At 41.7% G+C, this 22,034-nt stretch overlaps 1 protein-coding gene across 8 annotated transcripts; it reads left to right on the top strand.

Moving 5' to 3' along the window:
- On the top strand, nucleotides 1-21,750 carry Rk (G-protein coupled receptor rickets). Of its 8 annotated transcripts, none has more exons than XM_076762328.1 (13): nucleotides 1-651; nucleotides 14,010-14,081; nucleotides 14,181-14,252; nucleotides 14,448-14,516; nucleotides 14,940-15,083; nucleotides 15,282-15,422; nucleotides 15,504-15,569; nucleotides 15,750-15,893; nucleotides 15,973-16,044; nucleotides 16,240-16,532; nucleotides 17,184-17,300; nucleotides 17,390-17,584; nucleotides 17,734-21,750. In XM_076762328.1, the coding sequence occupies exons 1-13, from the start codon at nucleotides 407-409 to the stop codon at nucleotides 19,128-19,130; spliced, it is 3,027 nt and encodes a 1,008-aa protein (XP_076618443.1). In that variant the 5' UTR covers nucleotides 1-406; the 3' UTR covers nucleotides 19,131-21,750. The 8 variants fall into 8 exon arrangements, with proteins under 8 accessions (XP_076618443.1, XP_076618442.1, XP_076618444.1 ...); XM_076762327.1 differs by having other exon boundaries at nucleotides 2-651; nucleotides 17,124-17,300; nucleotides 17,734-21,749; XM_076762329.1 differs by lacking the exon at nucleotides 14,448-14,516 and having other exon boundaries at nucleotides 2-651; nucleotides 17,124-17,300; nucleotides 17,734-21,749.
- The last annotated feature ends 284 nt before the right edge of the window (nucleotides 21,751-22,034 follow it).

Genomic DNA, 22,034 nt, shown 5'->3' with positions numbered 1-22,034 from the left:
GTATATTATAGAATTGGGGTTCGCAGGTCTGTTATAGATGGCATCGAGGCTCGGATTCAGCGGAGAAAGTTGATTGGCTCCGGGCGATGATCGTAGCAGGTGGTGGGGATCGGTGGTGCGAGCGAGAGGGCAAATCAGTGCAGCAGTTGCAGCACGTAGCCGCACTGTCAGTCGGTAAACGTATCTCGCGGAGGACGGATGCATTTGTCGCGTGGGCGCGTGCATTTTCTATAGTTGACCGTTGTCGAGCGTCGGTCGTCAAGGAATAGCGATTACAAACAGATTGTCTTCTCGAAGGTCGAGAAGACGCGGGGTACCGATGTGCGATTGATACGATGCGGTGAAGTGAAACGTGTCCTGGGCGCGGCGACTCCGGTGGAAGGAAAAGCTATTCAAGGTGGCCGGCATGTGCACGCAGTCCTGCCGCGGCACCGCTGCTGCTGCTGCTACTGTTGTCATCCTGGCGATGTTCCTCTGCCGGATTTGCTCCGCCGAGGAGCAATCCGGATCCTCGCGCGGACCAGCCGTCCTGGAAATATGCAACGTAACTGCCGATGGACGGGAGTTTACCTGTCGCGGGGCTGGTTTCCTATCCATCCTGGAGCCCCTCGATGCCGCTGTACTTCCATCCGTCGCGAATCTAACGAAACTGTAAGTAATCAAAATCGTTTACAAACAGTGCGCAGGGAACGATACGTCTTTTCATTTGATAATGCTACTGTTGGTTTACGCGGGAAAAAATTATGATTTGAAATGATGCAAAGTCTGTTAAAAATTTGGGTTAGCGAATCCGAATTTCATCCAAGGTTATTTTCTTGTCTCTGATATACGTAAATTGACAGTTGCACGCTACATCTTGTCGCACGTTGGTTTAGTAACGATCGCACGCTAATGATGGACATTTATCTTTGAATGGACAGCATCGTTCAGTTTTCTTCTCTTTCATACGAGTTTTTAATGCGGGTAATGCATTACTCTCGTGCGATACCTGTCAACGCATTAATGAAACGTGTACTAATGACTCTGTCACCGACCATGATTCGCAAGACACGTAGTATTACGTACTTGTCAATTCCATTTGAATAAAATATAATAAATTTCGCAGAAAATTGGAGAAAACGTGGAATTGGTTCGGAAAGAAAGGAGTATCGTGTCTTATTGAAAAGTAGGATTGCTTTGAAAGAAATTTCGATCGGTCCGCTAACAACGGAATAATATAGGGTGACGACGTTACGTGGTTCACCTTATATTAAAGTCCCAGCCTTTCCTGGGGGAGTCGTATTAGATTCCCATCGGTAAGTATGATCCAAGAGAAAAGTTCCTTGTGCCACCTAGACTCTGGAGGAACTCTTGAACTCGTTTTTTTTATGATTCTGATAACGATGAGAGAGCTAGTTATTTCGAGAGTAATACACTCTGGTAGTGATGCGTCCAGGGGTAGATCTCGTTCATGATCTTTGGACGAACGAGGTTGTAGATTCAATACCCTACTCCTGACAATTACGACGCGGAATAACTCGCTGTTGAAGTATATTTCTCATAAAAAATGGATGCCTTATGATTTTCTAAAAATTTCAGAGCTTAATGTTTTCGAAACGTAATGGTTAGTTGTTTTTGGAAGCAATAACCGAAGGAAGATATTATCCCTCGGTTTTTTTAATAAAAGACCAAGGAGCGACGTTTGCATACGCCTTTGGAGGCTGCTGAAAAAACAAACTCCACCGATTGAATATCTTTTTCTGGCCTGGATTCCATCCGAACGTATTCTCCGTGACACTTGGTCGCAGTTTTCGTGCAACGTGCACACGGAAACGCAAACTCTGGCTGCTCGAACGCGTCCTTACTCCGTCGCATACTACTAACGCGCGACGTTTATTTCCGTTTTATTTCCCTTCTTCTTTCGAGTCGCTGTTGAACGATCGAAACGACTTGTCGTTTTGTTAGGAGACAGTATCGTAGGCGGTAACAAAACGAGCGTGTACTTTAGACTGCTTTTATTTTGTCATTAGAATTCTTTTAGAGCAAAATGCCATTGAAAATGTCTATTTATGTACTTTCGAGAGACGTAGTCCGCTGTGAAATTGTGTTCATCGATCGTGCGCGATTATTCGATCAATTTTCAGCGCGAGCGAGCGGTTTCTGACACCTGTTGCCGACACACCTTGCATGATTTGATTATCTCTAAAAATATCGCGTTAGTATTGACATTATCATCGATTGCCACCGAGGAAGGCCCAAATTTTGGCGAAAAGTCTGAAATAAAAATGAAATTTTCGGCCTACGATTACACGTCGCCTAACGATTAACGAACGAACAAGTATTTACACGGATCGCATTAAAAATTTGTCTTTTCTAAGTATAGGAAAAGCGCGACAATAGAACGTCCATCTTACCATAAATTAAGGTACGATACATGTATACATATATTGAAAACTGTACTTTTCGACGAAACAGTTTATATACGTATTCACGAAATCCTCGCTTCGGTGTATAATAATAAATATTTTACGTTTGGCTCAGCAACTGGCTGATAATTTCCAGCGATTCTCCGAGGCCTGAAAAATTAATCTGGAACCGCGATGAGAGAAATTAATCGGAAAATTTGTCTTCTCGCGTTGCTCCGTTTCTCGAGAAATCGCGAAGCGATAGGGATCCTCGAGGGACGTTACCGATTCGATCGTCGCTAGATCAGTGGAATTTCGAGAAGAAGCAGCAGAATGCCTCTACATAAATTCTGTCGTTTCGTTGATCTTAAACGACGTTCTATAAAATATCGACTGTCAAGAAGGATAATCAGCTTCCAGGTATGTAGGTCGCGGCGTCATCGTACTTGTACGGATTATGCTTCATACCTTTTGCCTTCAGGAGATGCTCCTCGTTGCGTCACGCGTATCGCGTTCCTTTATTCTTGGAAGTATTCGTCACCTGTCGACGGTGCCTCGACTATCACTGTTGCCACGATTAAACGACTTACTTTTTTGGTCGTTTATGGCAGAATTAGGTCTGAATCCCAGACCTAACCCATTTTCCACAGTAATGGCCTGTCGCAAGAGTTTAATACCGAGTTCTACACTGTTTCAGATAGTGAGAAGCATAACGGGAATTTTACCTTTGTACGTCGTTGACGCGTCCACCAACCAAGAATCTAATAACACGGAAGTATGCACCCGTTGGAATCATCGTACATCGTTCGTTGCAACCAGCTTTTGCCCAAGTAATTTCTTAGGAAGTTAACCAATTGCCTCGGTTTGAATGCGAGCTGTTGCGGAGAGAAATACAAGTTTCGTTTACGAGGGATACGTAGACAGTATCCAGTCACGTTTGCTTACAAGGAGTCGTAACTCTTCCGGAAGTTGTAACGTCTGTACCGTTTTACTATCGACGATACTCTTGTAACAATCGACCTTTTTCGTCCATAGAGTATACCTATGCATTTACTGTACAGCTAATGTACATTTCCGGTAGCTGTAGCGCAAAGAACTTTACCGATTGCGTCGATAGGAATAACGGGGATTTATTTAGAACGAATCACGACGACAAGTCGTAGTAATTAACGATAAAGTTTTACAATCGTTGGAGGATGAATGAAAGGTTTATAGGCGCATGCTATTTTCCAGGCCTCATCATCGGCCGACCCGCGGTTTTCTATAAATATTTTCCAACGGTTGCAACGATGCACGCGGGCCGGTGCTTTTAAAGCGACGTGATTTATTTTTCTTCGCGCGAGCGAGATTAATCGTCGACAACGCGCGACGATATCGCGGTCGTTGAAAGGGCCGATGTAGAACTGTCTTTGTGTAATAAATGGAGCAACTGTTGATCGCTGAACGATTGCCAGGAACGGGTTTTCCTTCGGGAAAATTTATGTAATGTCCACTTGGGTTTTTCCTCGACTTATCGTTCGGTCTAGATATTCTTTCGCGGCTAGTTGCCGCGAATACGATTTCTTGGTTATTTTTCGTTCGGTTTTCTCGCAAAGCGAACTGGCTGGGACTAGTCGTCGTCGTCGTTTCTAACACGACAAAAATAAATTACTAATTTCTATTAAGAAATAATTTCTTGTAACGAGTAACGTGCAGTTGCTACGTTGACTGTTGATGGATCGTGACTCTCGTGCTTGTAGCTGTTCAACGATAAAGAATCACGTTCTGGAACGCTTTCACGCGGCGGACAGTCATCAATCGATCGTTGTTACGCGAAGCGTTTATCCGTGTTTCATCATTTATTCTCTATCGATTATCAATTTTCCGTAAGATTGCACTTTTCCTCGCGACTAGACATCGATTAATAACCCGTAAGACGTCTCGTTAACGCGGCAAATGTCACGTGGATCCTCGAGGATCGACAGTCTCCGAGAAGCAACAGTATCGGAAGAAAACTATTACATATTCCCGATTGAAATGATTTTATAACAACACCTAGAATGATACTAGAAGAAAGGAAAAAATTATGTAACTATACATAGTTAGAAACGCTTTACGTCGGTATAAAGTGCTTTTAAGATTCGAGAGCTTGAAAGCAGGATATGCACGCTACGGGGAAAAATGTATTTCGCGAGAGTTTCGCGTACCTACCACCACCTATGTATACGGTATATGTAGATTCTTTCGATGGCAATGGCAAAGATCGAAATTTCACGAAAAGCTTTCCGTTGTTCTCAATGTTTGCATAATACGCATCACGATTCGTTGGATCTTCCCTTACCTCGTTTCTCTTTGGAATTTCGTAATGGTATGCCGAGTCGGAGAGCTTTTCGACTCTCTTATTTCCTGCGAACCCTCTCTCGAGATGAACCGACGCGACGCGACGCGACGTTTCCGTGTACACACGAGACCATTAACCCTTTGCCTGTCCGTGGCACGTTTCGCGTGTCACTTTTTTTCAACAGCTGCCTCCCTGCTCGGGTCGAAAGCGACGAAATCTTTCAAACTAAAACACCTAACAAATTGATGCTGCTGGATAGCAGACTTTAATGTTCACCGAAACTTCTTGTAGCGTCTAATAAGTTGCGATACAATATTCAAGTTACAATATTATGATAGAAGATTGTTTCGTACATTCGAGTGAAAATTATATCCAAAGCGTATAATTTTCTACACTTTGCAATTTCTGTGTAGTTCTTGATCAAAGTTTCGTAGACTTGTTATTACAGCTTGATTTTCGATCAGACGAGCGTATCTAGAAGCATCGAGGAAAGCTATTAACTATTCCAGTCATGCTTTCGACGCGAGTCACGCGTACATGACGTTATTGTGAAAGTAATTCCACCGACGGTTGCCAAATTCGATTCGAAAAGGCATATTTCGACATATTATTATTATCGTATATGATTGTTTCGAGGACAGTCCGGTGTAAAACACCGAAACAGACGAAACTGTAACGTAAAAGAGTCACGTAACCGTTGGAAGATCGTGTAATGGCTAAACTTGCGGGTGTTTATGCAAAAAACGTAATTAAATATGTATCGTTTGTTTTGCATATACTTTTTCTATAGTCTATCGTCTATTGAGTTTGTAAAGATCGATATCAGAACGTTGGATTCCACGCTAGATTCCATCCGTGTGACGAATCGTAATATGGGTCGAAACGAACGTGGCCTGGGTTAGCGAAGGTCGACGGAAATTCCGGAACGCGAGAGAAATTTGCATTCTACGAACAAAAGAAAGCAAAAAAATAACAAGAATCTGCATTCTTAGTTCGTAATTCGCGTCGCGCGGTATCAGGGACGAGAAAAGCGTCGCGTCGCGTCGCGTCGCGTCGTGACCAAGTCGAAGGAATGTCGACCAATCGAGTCACGGTAATCCGGAAATATTCGTGTCGCATCTGTACCGGATACATCAATTTTCTTAGGGTGCGCGCAACAGAAATTCATTTCGAGTTTGCGACGCTCCTCAGACGCGATCGTGCGTTTCCAAGATCTTTATTTTGATTTCGTTTATTACGAAAATTAGTTTCATTTTAAAATAGCCTATTATAGCGTTAAAGCTGCGAGAAACTCTGAACTGTACGTCATAGATCATGCTATCGTAGATCGTTAGGTCTTGTTGACCTGACTGTGTCGCGCCACGATGATAAACTAATCTTTCTCTAATGTTGCACCGTAGTTGCCCTTGAATTTCATCGACGGGGAAGGAAATTGTTTCGAAACGATTAGACCAGACGACAGGGGAAATTTTGCCGTGCCTAGTCGAGGCATAGTCCAATTTTAGGCAAACGAGCGTCGGCTTGTTGACCCGAAAAATTGCACAAGATTCGCTGCCGGCTGGTGCGACCAGAAAATATTGTCGTAAACTCTCGACCTCCACACTGGCTGTGAAAGTTGGTTGCAATTAAAACTTTGATGCAGCTAGCCGCGCGTAACAACTGACACGTACGAAGGTGGTCCACTGAACGCGCCCAGAAATTTAACAATTTTTCTCTCACATTCTCTACCCCACTTGGGCGTCCATTGTGAAGAACTATTGTTAAATTTTACTCGTAGAGAAATAGATTTGCGGCTCTGATCCGCGATGAGAATCGTAAATCTGTGCAGCGTGGGACGAAAATGTGTAAACATGATGGAAATATTTCGTTATTTTTCTTCCACGATCGCTTGAATTGCCTCTCACGCGGAAAAGATCACGCATTGAATCCACCATAAGACAGAAACCATGCTACGAAATACGCCCTACGCCTCGCTCTAACGCAAACACTTGTCATTCGCACCCTGGGCACAGTTACAATTTATCGTTCTAACAAGTAAATAAACGGGTCTTGTTCCAGAATATCGGCATATCCAGTTGGAAACCACAAGATAAACGATAAGGAATTGCGAACAAGTATCGTCGCGTGAAATTGAAGCTGATGGTGTTTCTGTTTGCGAGAAAAGCTCGAAACGTTTCGTGGGCATTCTGGTGCGAAAACCCGCCCGCGTCTGGAACCGACAGACACTCGCCATTTCCCTGCTCGTATCTGCAGTCACGCTCGGGGGCGGAATTTTAACGCGGCACTAACCCGTGATAACGCCAGACCTTCCAACCCCCACCCATCCACCTACCTTCGAACGGGATGGCACGAGAAAAATTTCGAGACTCGGCAGAACCCCCCAAGGTTTGCATTTATTGCGCGACGTTCGAAAATAGATGGAAGAAGGGATTCTCCTCTGTAAATGTCGCTTTTCGCCGGTTTTTCCACCAGAATTATTACGTTGAATAAGATATTTGGTCGTACAGGTACCATGTTCCAGCCATTGTATTTAAACGAAAGTTTCTCGGACAGTAACAAAGTAACTCGGAATGCCGAGCGGACTGCGTGACTCGAATATCAGATGGCGATTCGATGTCTTTACGCGGAAAAGGGGAATAAGACGGCTCGGTACGTGAATATCCGGTGAAAGACGAGATTCGGGAATTTCGAGGAGGTCGGGTAAAGCGATTCCCCCCTTTTATGGGGCCGAGACTCGTATTCGAAGAAGCGTACACAGACCGCTGTAAAGAATAAATTTATAAATATAATAGTTTCGGAGCGTAGAACGTAGTGCAAAGACGTGTACCAGCGGGCTTTTATTTGTCAAGTGTCTGGCATACAAGTCTTATTACTACGTCAACGAATCTCGGATTTTACGACCAACAGTGACAGTATTGGGTCAAGAGTTTCTGAATAGTACTTTTCAATGAAAGGACGTACGTACGACTGTGTCAATGGTGCTTGACGTAATTTCTTTACGAGAAAACGCGGTACCCGAGCGAGCGATTCTCTTTTCTACACAGTTACGATATTTAATACGGTACAGGAAGAGGAGTTGAATTTTTTATTTCCGCGAGTTCGTTGATTTAACGCGCAACTTGAGAAATCGTAGAAGAAGCCAAGTTTACCGTATCAGGCTCCGTTTCTTCCTCTATTTTCACTAATTATTATTATTTATTTTCGATCGATTTTTCTCTCCGCGTATTCTTGTCGGAACATTGACCCATTTTTACGTTAATCCGATCGGATGAGCGTGTCGAGTACCGTACGCGTCATCGTAACATTCGGTCGTTCTTCCATTAAAAATAAGAAAGTAGAACAAAGTGACGGGGTGTTTGTTTCGTTCGTTTCTCTGACGCGAAGCCAGTCTGAATAGATAACAGAAATTCGTGGCGAGACTCGGTGGATTTCTGTCATACCGGGGTTTTTATATCACTGGCCAACTTTCCGATTGCGTCCATGAAAAGCGATGGGTCGTAAAGAAACGAGGGATTTTCCATGGATCCGTTGAATTTTATACCGAGGGAAACGAAAATCGATGGAAACAACACGTTCTTCGTACGATATTTTACCAACTCGGAATTTCCTATGCTTCTCTTTTCGTTATTTAACGCTGTTTGTACCAAAAGTGCCGAGAAACCTTTTAAAATTTTAACTTTGTAAATTCAGGAATCCTTGACTGTCGGCTAAAAATCTCTTTTATTCCCAGTATCAAGATTTCTGTTACGTCCGCGAACGTAATACATACTTGGTACACCCACGCATCCTTGAATCGGTATAGCAATAAAAAGTCTGTCTTACTCAGAGTTTCGAACCTTGGTATGTACACCTACGACTTATCGAACACTGATTAAACGTTCCTTTTCCTTAAATGATTAAAAAGCTCGAGTACCCAAGTCGTGTATATCCTATTTTGAAATTTCTATCCAGATGAAAATTTTCTCGAATTCTATTTACGTTCGAGGGGGTATCTTGTCGTCCTACCAACCCGACGTCTCGCCACTTTTCATCATAGCTTTATTCCCCGTGACGTCGTTCGTCGTTTACTGTCTCCCCTTTATGTTGCGTCGTTTCGCAAAATAATATAGCATTCGTTTTACGCGTTCGTAGTAAAATTAAACGATTCTCGGTTATCCTGTGTACGGTCGATCGTTATCGAAAGGTTTAGTAATTCCTATCCAAGGATACTGTAACTTTTTAATACTGTAGGCAAATAATCGTTCTCCGGTTATTTCGTAAGATATTTAAACCAGAACAGTACAAGTCGATATATCGATTCTATCGAGCGGAAATGTTTCTAAATTTGATTTCTAACAAGTTTTATTTTCCCCTTTTTTCCTGTCAAAGCAACGATTTACGATTGGTTCTTGTATAAAATATGGCTATTATTTAAATACGAATATAAAATGATATTGTAGATCGTTCAAATCAGCTCCGACAGCGAACCGAATTAAAATACCGTTTCGATGCAAATATTACGGCTACTGTTATAATTCGATTTATTCTTTCGAGGGAAAAATAAGGGTTCCATTCTGGTCGATATCTCTTATCAATACTTTATATACGTGTAAGAGAAAAGTTTTGAAATTTCGTTTGCAACAACTTTAGCTATTATCGTACGTTTTTTAATTGGTTCTAGTAGAAGACCGTTCGTTGGAAGATATGCTAATTATTGGAGTACGAATGCAAAGGAGCACTCAACGTCATCGCAAGTTAACCAAGTTGATGTTCGTCGACGATCGAGAGCTTGTAGAAACGGACCGTGGAACGATTCGATTATCAAGCCGAAGAATCGCGTTTGAATTTACTTTGATGGCGCAATTAAGCAACTCAAACAGGATCCCAGCGACTTTTAAAAGCTGCGGGGAACTCGAAACTGTTTTACGCGAACAGCAAAACAGTTTGGGAAAGGAAAACTGCTTTTTCGAGCCAACTCGAGCCAATTGGAGCCAACTCGAGCATCGTGGTAGTCGGAAAAATCAATGAAACCTTCTCCATTTTCATCGAGTCCTTCACCCTCGATGTTTATTCGGTCAGGCGCGAAATCGCTGGAAAAACTTAACGACGCCCGGACATAATGATAGGACATAGGCTCTGGCAACGACAACGGAAGTCCTTGGCCAAAAGTCTAATTACAAGTACGTGAAGACTTATTAACACGTTGATTGCCATGCCTGTAAAATGAAATCTATCGGGGAGTGTTCGTGGCATCGATTTCAGGATAAAGAGATAGTCGATGGGCAAAAAGAACGACAATGCGAAGGTCAGTTCCGAACCGGAAACGGTTGCCTTGCACGCGAGATCGCGTCGAGTCGATGAAAATGTTGCGTACTCCAGGTGAACCGATACGAAAGTGAAAATTTCGGCGTGTCTAGACGCAAGGATTACTTTCCCAGAGGTAACCCGATTCGCTGGTTTGCTCACGCAATGTTTTCTAGGGCACGTCGCACGAACGCGACTTTTCCACGACCGGTCGTCGAATCGAATCGGCATTTTGTCCCGTCGACCGACAATAAATACCGGAAGCCGATATTCCCGCTACCGGGAAATAATTGGACGGATAAAGTGGCTCGCTGTACAAACCGGGGATAGCCATTTCGAAGTTTTCAACATCGATTAGCATAAAGACTCGATAAAACCTCGGTATTGTACTTAATTATTTATACGTTGTCTAACCTAGATCTACGGGTAGCTGGAGGAAAACGTAAATCTTACAAGTGGGAAACGTATCCATTGTTACGAGTGTGCAATTTTATTAAAAAAAGAATTTTATTCTTACGTCTCGGATTAACGATGATTTCAAACTTTAATCTTTAATGGCGGAATCGAAATTACCTACGAGTTTCCGTACCCTTAAAATATATCGTGCAAACTTATCTCGGTTCCATCGTTGGTTCCTAGATCGTTAATCACGATACAGTAAATTTCTTTAATTAAGGAACCATCGTCGAGACAAGTATATTAGTTTTGTCTTGTTTGTGCCTCGTGTCGGGCGACGTTAATTTTATCAGGCTAGATTTATAGCGCCCCTCGTGTCCTCCGTATTCCAATAAAAATAAACTATTACTACTCGTCGTAGGAATATTACGCGAACGCTCGGTTCGTCGCTAGAAAATTATCAGTTTCGTTAACGAACCGAATATTCTTGATCAGAGCGTAGTCTCGTTTTGGATCCCCGTCGTCTCGGTTGTCTCGTTAGTTGAGATTCATGAACGGTTCGCTGATTTTATCTTTACAGATTTTCTGCACGAACGTCCCTTCCACCGATTTCGACAAATGTTGCGCGTTGATAAACGAGAATCGAGGTCCAAGCTATCGTTGATAGAAAAAGATCCTTGTTTTTCTTCGATCGAAATCTCTGCGAAGATCTTGGATTCATTTAACGAGTTTATTCGTCTGTTCCTATACGTAAACTAAATAATAGAAATCGAACGTACTATCGCTCTTATTGGAAAGTTCGTTATATCAAAGTCGAGCTTAATTTTAAATCATCTGACCGATTTGCGTGCAGGACCGGTCATCGTGTTATGGAAATCACTGCGACGATTTATCTGCCTCGAGCTTTTCGCAGCTTGTCCCTATGAATCACGCGAAAGCCGCGAATTAACCACTGTCGACGATACTCGACAGGATTTAGTAGCCGTTTGTTCCGATTTCGTGCAAATTTTTATCGTTGCAATTGGTATTTATCTTTCCGGTAATACGAATGTTGGAATCGACGCGTAGCGATTCGTAAGCATAACTAACAAAAATACATTATCTGGAGAGAGAGCAAAAAATTAATGACCTTGAACTCTCCATCCGAAACTAAGAAAACGTTATCGCGAACAATTTTATCTTGAAAAGCGAACGCGTAGTCTTAAAACCTGTATATTAGCTGGTCATTTTCTAAATACCTCCTGTCTATCGACGACGAGGCGATCAGGATTAAACAAAGGATCCCCAACGTGGATGCAGAGGTCGATGATGGTATTAAAAAGACTCGTTTTCTTCCATAACTATACAGGAACCGTTGCGCGTGCGTACGGTACCACGATCGATGTGTAGAAATGTGCTTGGCCATACTGGAACCACATGGAACAATAGAATTCTTTGAAAACGCGTAGAAATATTTATTTAAACGTATCTGACCAATAACGCGAATGATGTTTGCTTCGAGATCGCCAGCAGTTTGTGGTTTGTTGGAACAAACAACAGATTTAACATGGTTCCGCGAGAGAAACTTTTGTTTTCATGATCTTGATGGCTCGCAGTTGTCCGACGACGATTAAAATTATTAATTTCTACTTAAGTTATCAGAAAATTTGCTACCTACTCTCTGTATATCTTGCACAGCTCCTGGAGTCAAAGTATACAATATCGTAAGAGTGTTTTAAGCGTCGTAAGGTAGTTTAGAAAATTGGGAGAAACAAATCGCGTAGTCGTCCAACGGTTTAACGACGTTTATTTCATCCCCGGCCGTAAAGTGATTTTCCAGACGACGGAGTTACGGTAGTTATAGTATCAATTACGCGTTGGTTACCCCTTAACGGGCACATAAATTTTGCCGATATCGAGTAAGCAGCCACTTGAAAGCGACGAATATAGAATAACTGTTGGAATATAGTCATCCGTTTATGGGGGCGGGTGCGTCAGTCGAAATTATCGCGCGGTGTATTCCGGGATATGCTGTTGATGCACCGTCGCGTCGGTGGATAACGCGGTTGATTCGCTGGCGAAACCCCCTGGGTGGTTGTCAAGACAGAAACAGTTTAAAGTTTCGGTCAACGAATGATCAGGGTTTACGTTTAAACGAGATTAACGTGCTTGTAGCTGTTCCGAGAGCTTCGTGGACACGCGATCTTCACGATACCAGGATTAAGATACGTTCGATCGGAATATGTCCACGAGAAGGCTCGATTTTACCATTTAACTGTAAAATTTAAACAAATTAACAGGGACGACCGCTTCACGATACACTTTAAAACGAACGGATGCCGAAACGTTTGGATAAACGTTTTTCTCAATAAAATTCTTTTCTATTTGGTTAAAAAGCACTCCCGCGTAAAAGTACCTTAGAATATTTGTAATTTTTGAACACTCTGTCTACTACACGTTAGGAATACCTAGATACGCCCCGTATCTACTTCAGATATCGTTGTGAACTCGAGAAGCTAACAGAAAGGGCTCGTCGGGGCAGTTTTAATGACGGTTCACACTTGAAAATGTGGGACGTAGCGACGGTAGCCAATAAATTTCCAGGTTTACGAGTTCTTACTGGGTTTTTCTCTTGCTTTTCCCTTTTTCGCTTCCGCTCGTTTTAGGGGAAATAACCACCTAGCTTTCGCAGTCGCGGATTCCAAACGGACCTCCCCTTTCTTATCGTACAATTAAAATTGAACACTGAAAATAATATGTCAAAGGTATAGAAATTGATGGTAGTTCATTATTCGACGAATAAGAAACAAATCGCTATCAGATACCATTATTTGCTCATAGATTAGAGGCTAACAATGTTAACAATGGCCATCTGTTATCGAATTTAGAAAAGGAAACTTTGTTCGACTTTGCTTTTATGGACAATAAAATCTAAAAAAAACTGGTAACGTTGTTTCGAACGTTCCTACTATTCGTTTAGCACGCATCGGCTTTTAATGGGCAAATTTTTAGCCAACCATTTCTTACATCGGTGTAAGATAAAAAATTAAAGTTCACTTTTCCATTGTCTCTCAAAGTTTTAGTTTAAATCTGTGTACTATTATGCAACTTGTTACAACTTTATTAAGGCCAAATGTTAAGCAGCTTATACCGAAAAAACAACGTAAGTCTTCGCACGTTTCTTCGACCTGAAGAAGCCAATAGAAGATGGTGTTTCTTAATAAATCTTCAACTATATCCCGACCGAAAGTAATCGACGGCTCGTCTCAAACTTCTAATACGAAGATTCCGATTCTGACGAAGCTCGTAGAATTTAAATATTTTTGTACTTTGAAGAATGTTATCTCATCGCCAGGGTAAATTTCCACAGGGAAAAAGTTCCTCCTTTGTTTTAGCATTCTTCCTGTTCGTTCCAAGTTTTCTCGAAATCAAAAGTTTCGGACAAAGTTGTACTTTTTGTTGGAAACTTCCTGCATATGATCGAAGGAAGAAACTGAATAAACCAAGCCGTAGATTTATCGTCAGTTTACTTATAATATTAGTAGATTTATTTTACGCGTACATGATCAAATACATATTTTGTAATAAACTTTATAAAAAATAATAGAGTTGTATATTTAGTTATTAAACATTTTTCTCGATTCCAGAGACCTAACGAGTAACAACATAACAGACATTCCAGTCCGTGCCTTCCACCGAGTTCCCAGTCTTGAAGTGTTGTAAGTAATTAAGAGTCTCAGCCCTTATTTTTGGAGAACGAATACATCGAGCAACGCGAAAACGTTCAACGAGCAGAAATATTAATTCGTGTGTTTCAGATTACTCCGACGAAATCGTTTGCATACGATCGCCGACGATGCATTCACAAACTTGACGAGCCTTCGAGTATTGTGAGTGTTTCGCAAAAAATCGCACAGTTCCTTGCAAAAATGTTAGATCGTTGTGTGTTCGTAACGCCGTTGTTCTTGCTTGAGCAAACGAAGGCCAGATCCGTTGCAAAAAAAAAAAAAAAAAAAAAAAAGAATGAAAGGGATCACGAGGAGTGTCCGCGATTGTTAAATGTTGTAATTCTGTCTGCTTTGTAGGGAGCTCGATGACAATTATTTAACAAAAATTCCAACCGCGATCGTAAACCTCTCTGGCCTTGAAGACCTGTAAGTGTGCATCGATTAAGTAAAATGTAATTTGACAACTTTTTTTTACATTCTATGAAACCACTCTTCCTATGTCGAATTGCGTCTCGTCCATTCAACGCCCACACGGCGTTTCATAAAATTAAATCAATTTTTATTTATTTCTTTTTTTTTCTTCTTCTTTTTTCGTGTCTCGATCTCTGAATCTTTCAGAAAATTGAATGGTATTTTAAAAAAGAAAAAGATACAACGCAAAGTGGCGATGGTCGTTAAATCGTACATCGAGGTTCTTTTTTCCTCGAATAAAAATTTCACCGCGAACCAAGATAGGTCGATATCGTTGAATACAAAATGTCTCTACCGCCCCTTGTTTTGTTTTCTTTTTGACCAAAGCCGCGAATACCGAGACAATCGTATTCGTTTATGTTCCGTCCGATTCCGTAGGTCCCTCTCGAACAACCGTATCGAAAAGCTGGAGGAACGTGTTTTCCAAAGCGTCACTAATCTCTTGTCGCTCGATCTGCGCGGAAACCCCATCAAGGAAATACACCGGAATACTTTTCAGAATCTACGAAAGCTCCGTAAGCTGTAAGTATAGACAGTCCCTCGGGAGGCAGGATTTATCGGTTTCTAAAAACGGACAACTGTCCGTAAAGATGCGCGAGAATTTCGTTGCCGTCGTTAAAAATAATGCTGGCGATTAAATGGCCATTGTTTACAAAACAAATCAAACTAATTAACTGGTTTCTCGTTTTAAGCTAAATATACTCTTAAAAAACATTGCAGGATCCTCTCGAATCTGAAGGAATTGCGGATATTTCCGAATCTAAACGGAACGCGATCGTTAGAGATATTAAGATTAGATCGCGCGCAAGTGACGAACGTTCCATCGGATCTCTGCGAGCAATGCCCGAAATTGAAAAGTCTGTGAGTAACTGCGTCAATTTCCACACGATGAATTAACAATCTAATGACCGAATAACGACCGACTTTATCTTCTCGTTGCAGCGATATGAAGTCAAATTACCTCACGGAGCTACCGAATCTAAGAAACTGCAGCGAGCTGCGAGTTTTGTAAGTGTATAGGCGGCATAGTATTTACGAAAATCCTGTTGTTAAACATGATCGAAACATGTATGCACATTCTATCGAAAAATTTGTCCTTTTTGAAAAATGTAATCGACTTGACGCTAGAACGACAGAAAAAGTCCAAACGAAAGTCCGTTTCATCGATGACAAATACTTCCTTTTCAGAGATTTGGCCAGTAATCGGATCGCCAGGTTGCTGGACGAGCCGTTCGAAGGGCTGCTCATGCTGCACGACCTCCTTCTGTCGAACAACAAGCTACGCATGATCTTGAGCGACGCGTTCACTGGCTTGTCGAGGCTGCAGGTGTTGTAAGTGCCGTCGCTTGTAATTACTCGCGCAAAGATGGTTAAACGCTATCGTCTTGAAAAAGAGGGTTCGATGTTTCAGAGACTTGGAGAGCAACTACATCGAGTACATACACCCCGACGCGTTCAAGGAGACCAAGCATCTCGAGGACTTGTGAGTATCGCGCTCTCGAAGGCTGCAAGAAACACGAAAGTCACGATACGGCCTCGCTGCGTATGAAATTATTATCGTTGATCACGATGTTCGAAAGTACATCCTTGATAAAATTAACGTAGAATGGATTTATTTAAATATAGCGATAGAATAAATGAAAACAGCATCCGTAGATAAGTGTTTTATTGTTTTTAGAAATCTCGGGAACAACGTGTTCCCTGCACTGCCCACGCAGGGACTCTCAGGATTGTTGCACCTTAAGACGTTCAACAATCCAGCGCTCAGAGAGTTCCCATCGCCCGAGAGATTTCCGCGCGTCCAAACGATGGTACTGTCCTACGCTTATCACTGTTGTTCCTTTCTGTCCCTGGAAGTGGAGGACCCGGTGACGAAATCCTCCGTCCAAGAGTCAATCTTGTTCCCCACTGACAACGAGTTCGACATGAGTCTGTGGAACTCGAGCTTTTCCGATATTTGGCCACAGCACAGTAAGTAATTAGTCGAACCGAAAGGTTCGTCAAGCTTTCGTTGTCAGGTGCCTTGTGGTTGATACTGTTTGAGGTTTCGACAGTATTGCAACTATTTTGATCAGAATCTTAACGGTACACTGTATACTGAACTTATAGGAACAGTTTCTCAAATCTCTTATATGGATAGTTTTCTTTTTTTAATGTTTCTTTAACTTGAAGAACATCGCGAGTCAAAATAACTTTCACATACAGAGCTTGCACTTTTTGGTAGTTCGCTTTCTCCCGAAAACAATCAGTCCTGCGATCTATCTGTGATCATCGTCAGTGGTGGATACAAAAATACATACGAAGGATTTAAAATTTTCACTTGAAATTATTTCTAGTCGATAAGTAGCTGTATTTTGCTACTTTAGTTTGTTCAGTTTTTGCCAAGTGAGTTTCGAAAACAGTTTGTAACGCTCGAAGAATTAATTTCTGAATTTGCCGCTATATCGATGATCCGCAACAAGACACGCATCCTCGCATGATACACTCGAGCAACTGTTCATTCATCGAAATTAAAACGACAGAATGAGACTTTGCAGCACTGAAGTGATGACGTTTGTTTAGATAACATGACCGACAAATTCGGCTCGCAAATAAATGAACTTTGGGCTAACTTTGGTTCAGATTTTACGTACCCTGGTAACCTGCCCTCATATCTTGAGGATTATTTTGACGAGCAGAACAGAGCTACGATGCCAGCTCAGACACTGCCTTTTCACGTTCAGTGCCTACCTCAACCTGGTACGTTTCTATTTCTTGAAAACTTTAAATCCAATAAACATTAAACGTAAAATATTCAAGTTTTATCATTCATATGCACGTGTTTTTAGGTCCTTTTCTGCCGTGTCAAGATCTATTCGACTGGTGGACGTTGCGTTGCGGCGTATGGGTGGTCTTTCTGCTCGCCATGCTTGGAAACGGGACGGTGGTGTTCGTATTAATATTCTCCAGGAGCAAAATGGACGTACCACGATTTCTGGTTTGCAACTTGGCTGCAGCGGACTTTTTCATGGGCATTTATTTAGGTCAGTGGACGGAAATATCAAGTACAAGAATTCGCCTGATGATCGACTGCAATAGCAAAGTGTCAGGGACACAACGACCCAAACGTCTAAAAAATCAAAAGATCCCATAAAGAACTGCGATAGAATGCTAAAGTTATGGTTATTTTCAGGTCTTTTGGCGGTGGTAGATGCCTCGACTCTGGGGGAGTTTCGAATGTACGCCATTCCCTGGCAAATGTCAGCCGGTTGTCAGCTGGCTGGCTTCCTTGGTGTACTGAGTTCCGAGTTGAGCGTGTACACCCTGGCGGTGATCACATTGGAGAGGAACTATGCGATAACGCACGCGATGCACCTGAACAAGCGGTTATCCCTGAAGCACGCGGGCTACATAATGACCGTGGGCTGGTGTTTCGCTTTGTCGATGGCGACGCTGCCGCTGTTCGGTATTTCGGACTATAGAAAGTTCGCGATATGTCTACCGTTCGAGACGAACGGGAACGCGGCACTCACGTACGTTATCTTTCTGATGCTGATCAACGGCGTCGCGTTCCTGATATTGATGGGATGCTACCTAAAAATGTACTGCGCGATCAGGGGCTCCCAGGCCTGGAACTCGAACGACTCCCGTATAGCGAAGCGAATGGCGCTGTTAGTGTTCACGGATTTCCTCTGCTGGTCCCCCATAGCGTTCTTCTCCCTGACGGCCACGTTCGGATTGCAGCTGGTCTCTCTTGAACAGGCGAAGGTGTTTGCGGTGTTCGTGCTACCATTAAACTCCTGCTGCAATCCGTTTCTATACGCGATTCTGACCAAGCAATTCAAAAAGGACTGCGTACTGATATGCAAGGCGATCGAGGAGTCTAGGGTGACTAGGGGGATCGGCAGATGTCGGCATAGTTCGAACTTCAGCAACCGACAGACACCGGTGAACACTAATAGCCTGGTGGACAGATCGTCGCGCGACAATCAAACGCCGTGCGCCTGTAACGCGAGACTCCTCGAGACCGGGCAGTGCTCCGGCTACCGACGATGGGGCACCAGAATATTGTGGCCATGCGCCAAGAACACGCGACCTCACCACACGCGCAGCGATCAGTACGCCTATCAGATCGCCGAGATCCAGCAGAAGCAGCACAAACGAGCCTCGTCCGTCTCCTCCAGCGAGAACTTCTCCTCGTCAAGATCGGATTCCTGGAGGCAAACTCATCATTGCGGCATCCCGTTGCGACTCCTTGACCCCAAGAGGAGAGCCTCGTCTTGGCTGATTACTAGGAAACCATCCCAGGACTCAAACCTCAGCTCGTCTAGAAACGACTCGTCCGGTTCGGCCACCACTGCCAGCACCAGCACATGGAGGATCTCCAGGTCGAGCGCATCCTTGGAAATAAATGCGCGGAATACACCAAGACCGGCCAGATCGAAGCCAAGACTGACCCGTCAGCTGGCGATCCAGGAGCCAGAACCACCGGGATCGCCTAGCAGACTAGCTGTCAGGCTACTCGCGACGATACCTTCCGCTGCCGAGACTAGTGACCAACAGGACGACGAAAATACGCCGCAGAATTAGAGACACTCAGTCGTTTATGATGGACCACTGGAATCGGGTCTCTTTGCTCCCGAACGGTTTCAGTATTAAGCGTTTCGAGAGTCGTAGCTGTGCATATTAGTGGTCGCGTTTTCTCTAGGGGCATTGTTTGTTCTCGACATAGTCAAAACAGCTTTTTCGGCCAGGAGAATCACACCAACAACCCGTTGAAACAAATATACCGAAACTACTTGCATCCTCTTTGTACCATTATTCGTGCGAGTTTTGGTAGACGGTTATAGACGGTCCAAGCCTACGATAGCGAAAGACCAATCTACCTTCACTGACCGTCCGTTACATGCGCAGATATAACTTCGTTGCATCTGAAGAGTGCAATAGACGCATACAATAGTCACGTTCGTTAGATATTACCGAGGATTGTTACGCATCAAGGAACAATAACTCTGTCGTCAATGAAAAACTGGTTGTGCAACCTATATTTCGTACGAATTGCCGAACTGAAATATCGTCTAGAGGTTTGCAAGCATTCGGGATCGTTTATCGGACAGGGTTTTCCGTGACAGTCAACATGTTTTGTAGCATAATAATTTAATACGACGATAACGGAGATTTAATTTAACGTGTAAACAAATTGAGGACGTTTCTCTGAAAAATGAATTCCTAGACTGGTCAATTTCTATGGAAATTTTAGCATAAAACGGACTCGAAGATCATAAGTTTACATCCATGACAAGAAACTTGACGTTATATATAGTTTTGGATTAAGAATAAAGCGATAAAGTATTTATTAACAAATTAAAAGGACACACAATGTTTGTTACTTTCTTTTTTCTTTTTAAAAAATTACTCGGCCTGACAGGATGTTTGAGCGCTTCTTTCGAAAATACGCGAGATCAATATTCGAAGAACAGATCCGTTGTATTTCGATTATTAATAGATGCGTTTGCGTTATTATAAGACTGACGGTTTGTACAATTCGTCCTGTAAACATGTAACCGATTTCCAGTTGAAAATCGGATCACATAATACATGAAGAGTCTACGGAAAAAATGGAGAATGTCAAGTTTTAGTACTTATCAGGAAATAGACATTTATTTTTCAGTATAATGTCATTGAAATGAAAGCTATTTTTATCCCGTATAACCAGTAATAAAGTACCCGCACAGAAGCTTATAATAAAATGTTAAACTCAAAATTCATTAAAATTTACATTTCTCCGCTTTTCCGTGGATCCTTCATATGATTCGTGAACAAGTTCCGCAATACTAGTAATAAACGATTACATCTCTGGCGATTAATTTATCGATTAAACGACGATATTTGTTTATCAGTACGGTGGTCCATAAATTTTTACCGAACTAAATAAAATTTTTAGACTTTTCTAGCCACTTTAGAGAAATATATTGTAAATAGAGTTGTTGCAACAAAATTAATTTTTACAAGTTCATTTACACATGACAAGTACATTTGAGAAACATATAAATTATTTCTGCCCGCTGCCTATCACCCTAAATATACGACTATATTTACGTCGATATTACATGAACTTGTTACGACTGAACATTACAAAACGAATGAAAAAAATACTGCCAACAAAATAACGTATGTAATTAATTATTAATTCATAAAAAGTCTAAAATTAGATCGTTACGAATAATACAGAATAAATCGGAATAGAATACTGATTTATTTGAATAATTATTAGGAATAATATAATCACGATTACAATTAAAATCGAAAAAATAGTTCATCGATGATTCAACTGTTTTACAGTTCATCTAGAATTTATTAACAAAGTCGAACAAATCGTAACTTTTAAACAATAATTATTGCCAGAGTAAAGTACTCTAAGAATTTATGGACCATCATAATACCAAGTAATTGTTGTGTTCATTAACCGTGATAATGAACGATTAACGAGTACAGTTAAGTTAATTGACTGTTAGGTTACAGTTAGATCCTTCTAGCGTAAAAATTATTATAAGATTGTTATACAGGATGGCCGAGTAATTAATGCCACCCAAGCGTCCCTAAATTTGTAAAAGTTACAGAAAAGTTTTCGACGAAGAGTACAGTAAAGGCCTTTAAATCGAACAAAACGCTATGAATATTAAAAAAATTTCATTGGTATGTTAGTGTCGTTGTAGATCGTTTATTGCAGTCATCCAACGTTTACTCTATTGCAACAAGATAGACATGACAGTAGTAAAAAAATTTGTACGTCGAACGCAAAGAGTTCGAGGAATTATGATGATCCATTCTGATCCTGGCAATCTTTCTTCGAAGAAATTTTTCTCTAACTGCCGTGACCCTTCGGTGGTAATTAGGTGACCATCCTGTAGTGTGCAAATGTTTATACGCGGTAGAGACGCTTATAGTATTACCACTTATCGGACTCGTTCTATTGTTAAATGCGTTAATTCGTCCTTCGCACGATCGTTTCCATTGTTTTCACAGCAACCGTTGCTGTGTCCATTTATCCACTTTTTGAGTGTCGTTTCGTCGACTCGACGAACACGTTTTTGCGTGTGTGTCCGAACCGAAATATTTAATAACGTTTTTCTAATAAAACTGTGCATTACGATAAAACAAGTTGTAAGTATTTCATTTTGTCGGATCTTGAGAAACGAAGACAACATCCTCGATGAATAACGACGATATTAAACTAGAGGAGATTAAAATTCTTATATAGATCAAAATTGCGAATAATAAATGAAGGGTAAACAAAGAGTCGTTAGAATCTTGATAGAAATTTTAATCATGGTATAAGTAAATAGTTTTTTAGTTCGATGCATTATTCGTATCCGATATCTTGCAAGGGACATAAACAGACTAGATGACGAAATTTTACTACAAGGAAAAAGGGATCCAAAATGAAAAATCAAGGTGATGTTTAAAATAATTGATTTTCACCAATTTTAATTA

Source organism: Colletes latitarsis, chromosome 3 (assembly GCF_051014445.1).
Source record: "Colletes latitarsis isolate SP2378_abdomen chromosome 3, iyColLati1, whole genome shotgun sequence".
Taxonomy (NCBI): Eukaryota; Metazoa; Arthropoda; class Insecta; order Hymenoptera; family Colletidae; genus Colletes; species Colletes latitarsis.
Note: the sequence above shows the minus strand (reverse complement) of the source record. Positions and strands in the feature narration are given on the sequence as shown.

Coding starts and splice junctions, on each gene's coding strand:
- Rk (XM_076762327.1), top strand. CDS start 407: ATGTGCACGCAGTCCTGCCGCGGCACCGCTGCTGCTGCTGCTACTGTT. Junction 15,084..15,281: donor CTACGAAAGCTCCGTAAGCT/GTAAGTATAGAC, acceptor AAAACATTGCAG/GATCCTCTCGAATCTGAAGG. Junction 15,570..15,749: donor TGCAGCGAGCTGCGAGTTTT/GTAAGTGTATAG, acceptor CTTCCTTTTCAG/AGATTTGGCCAGTAATCGGA.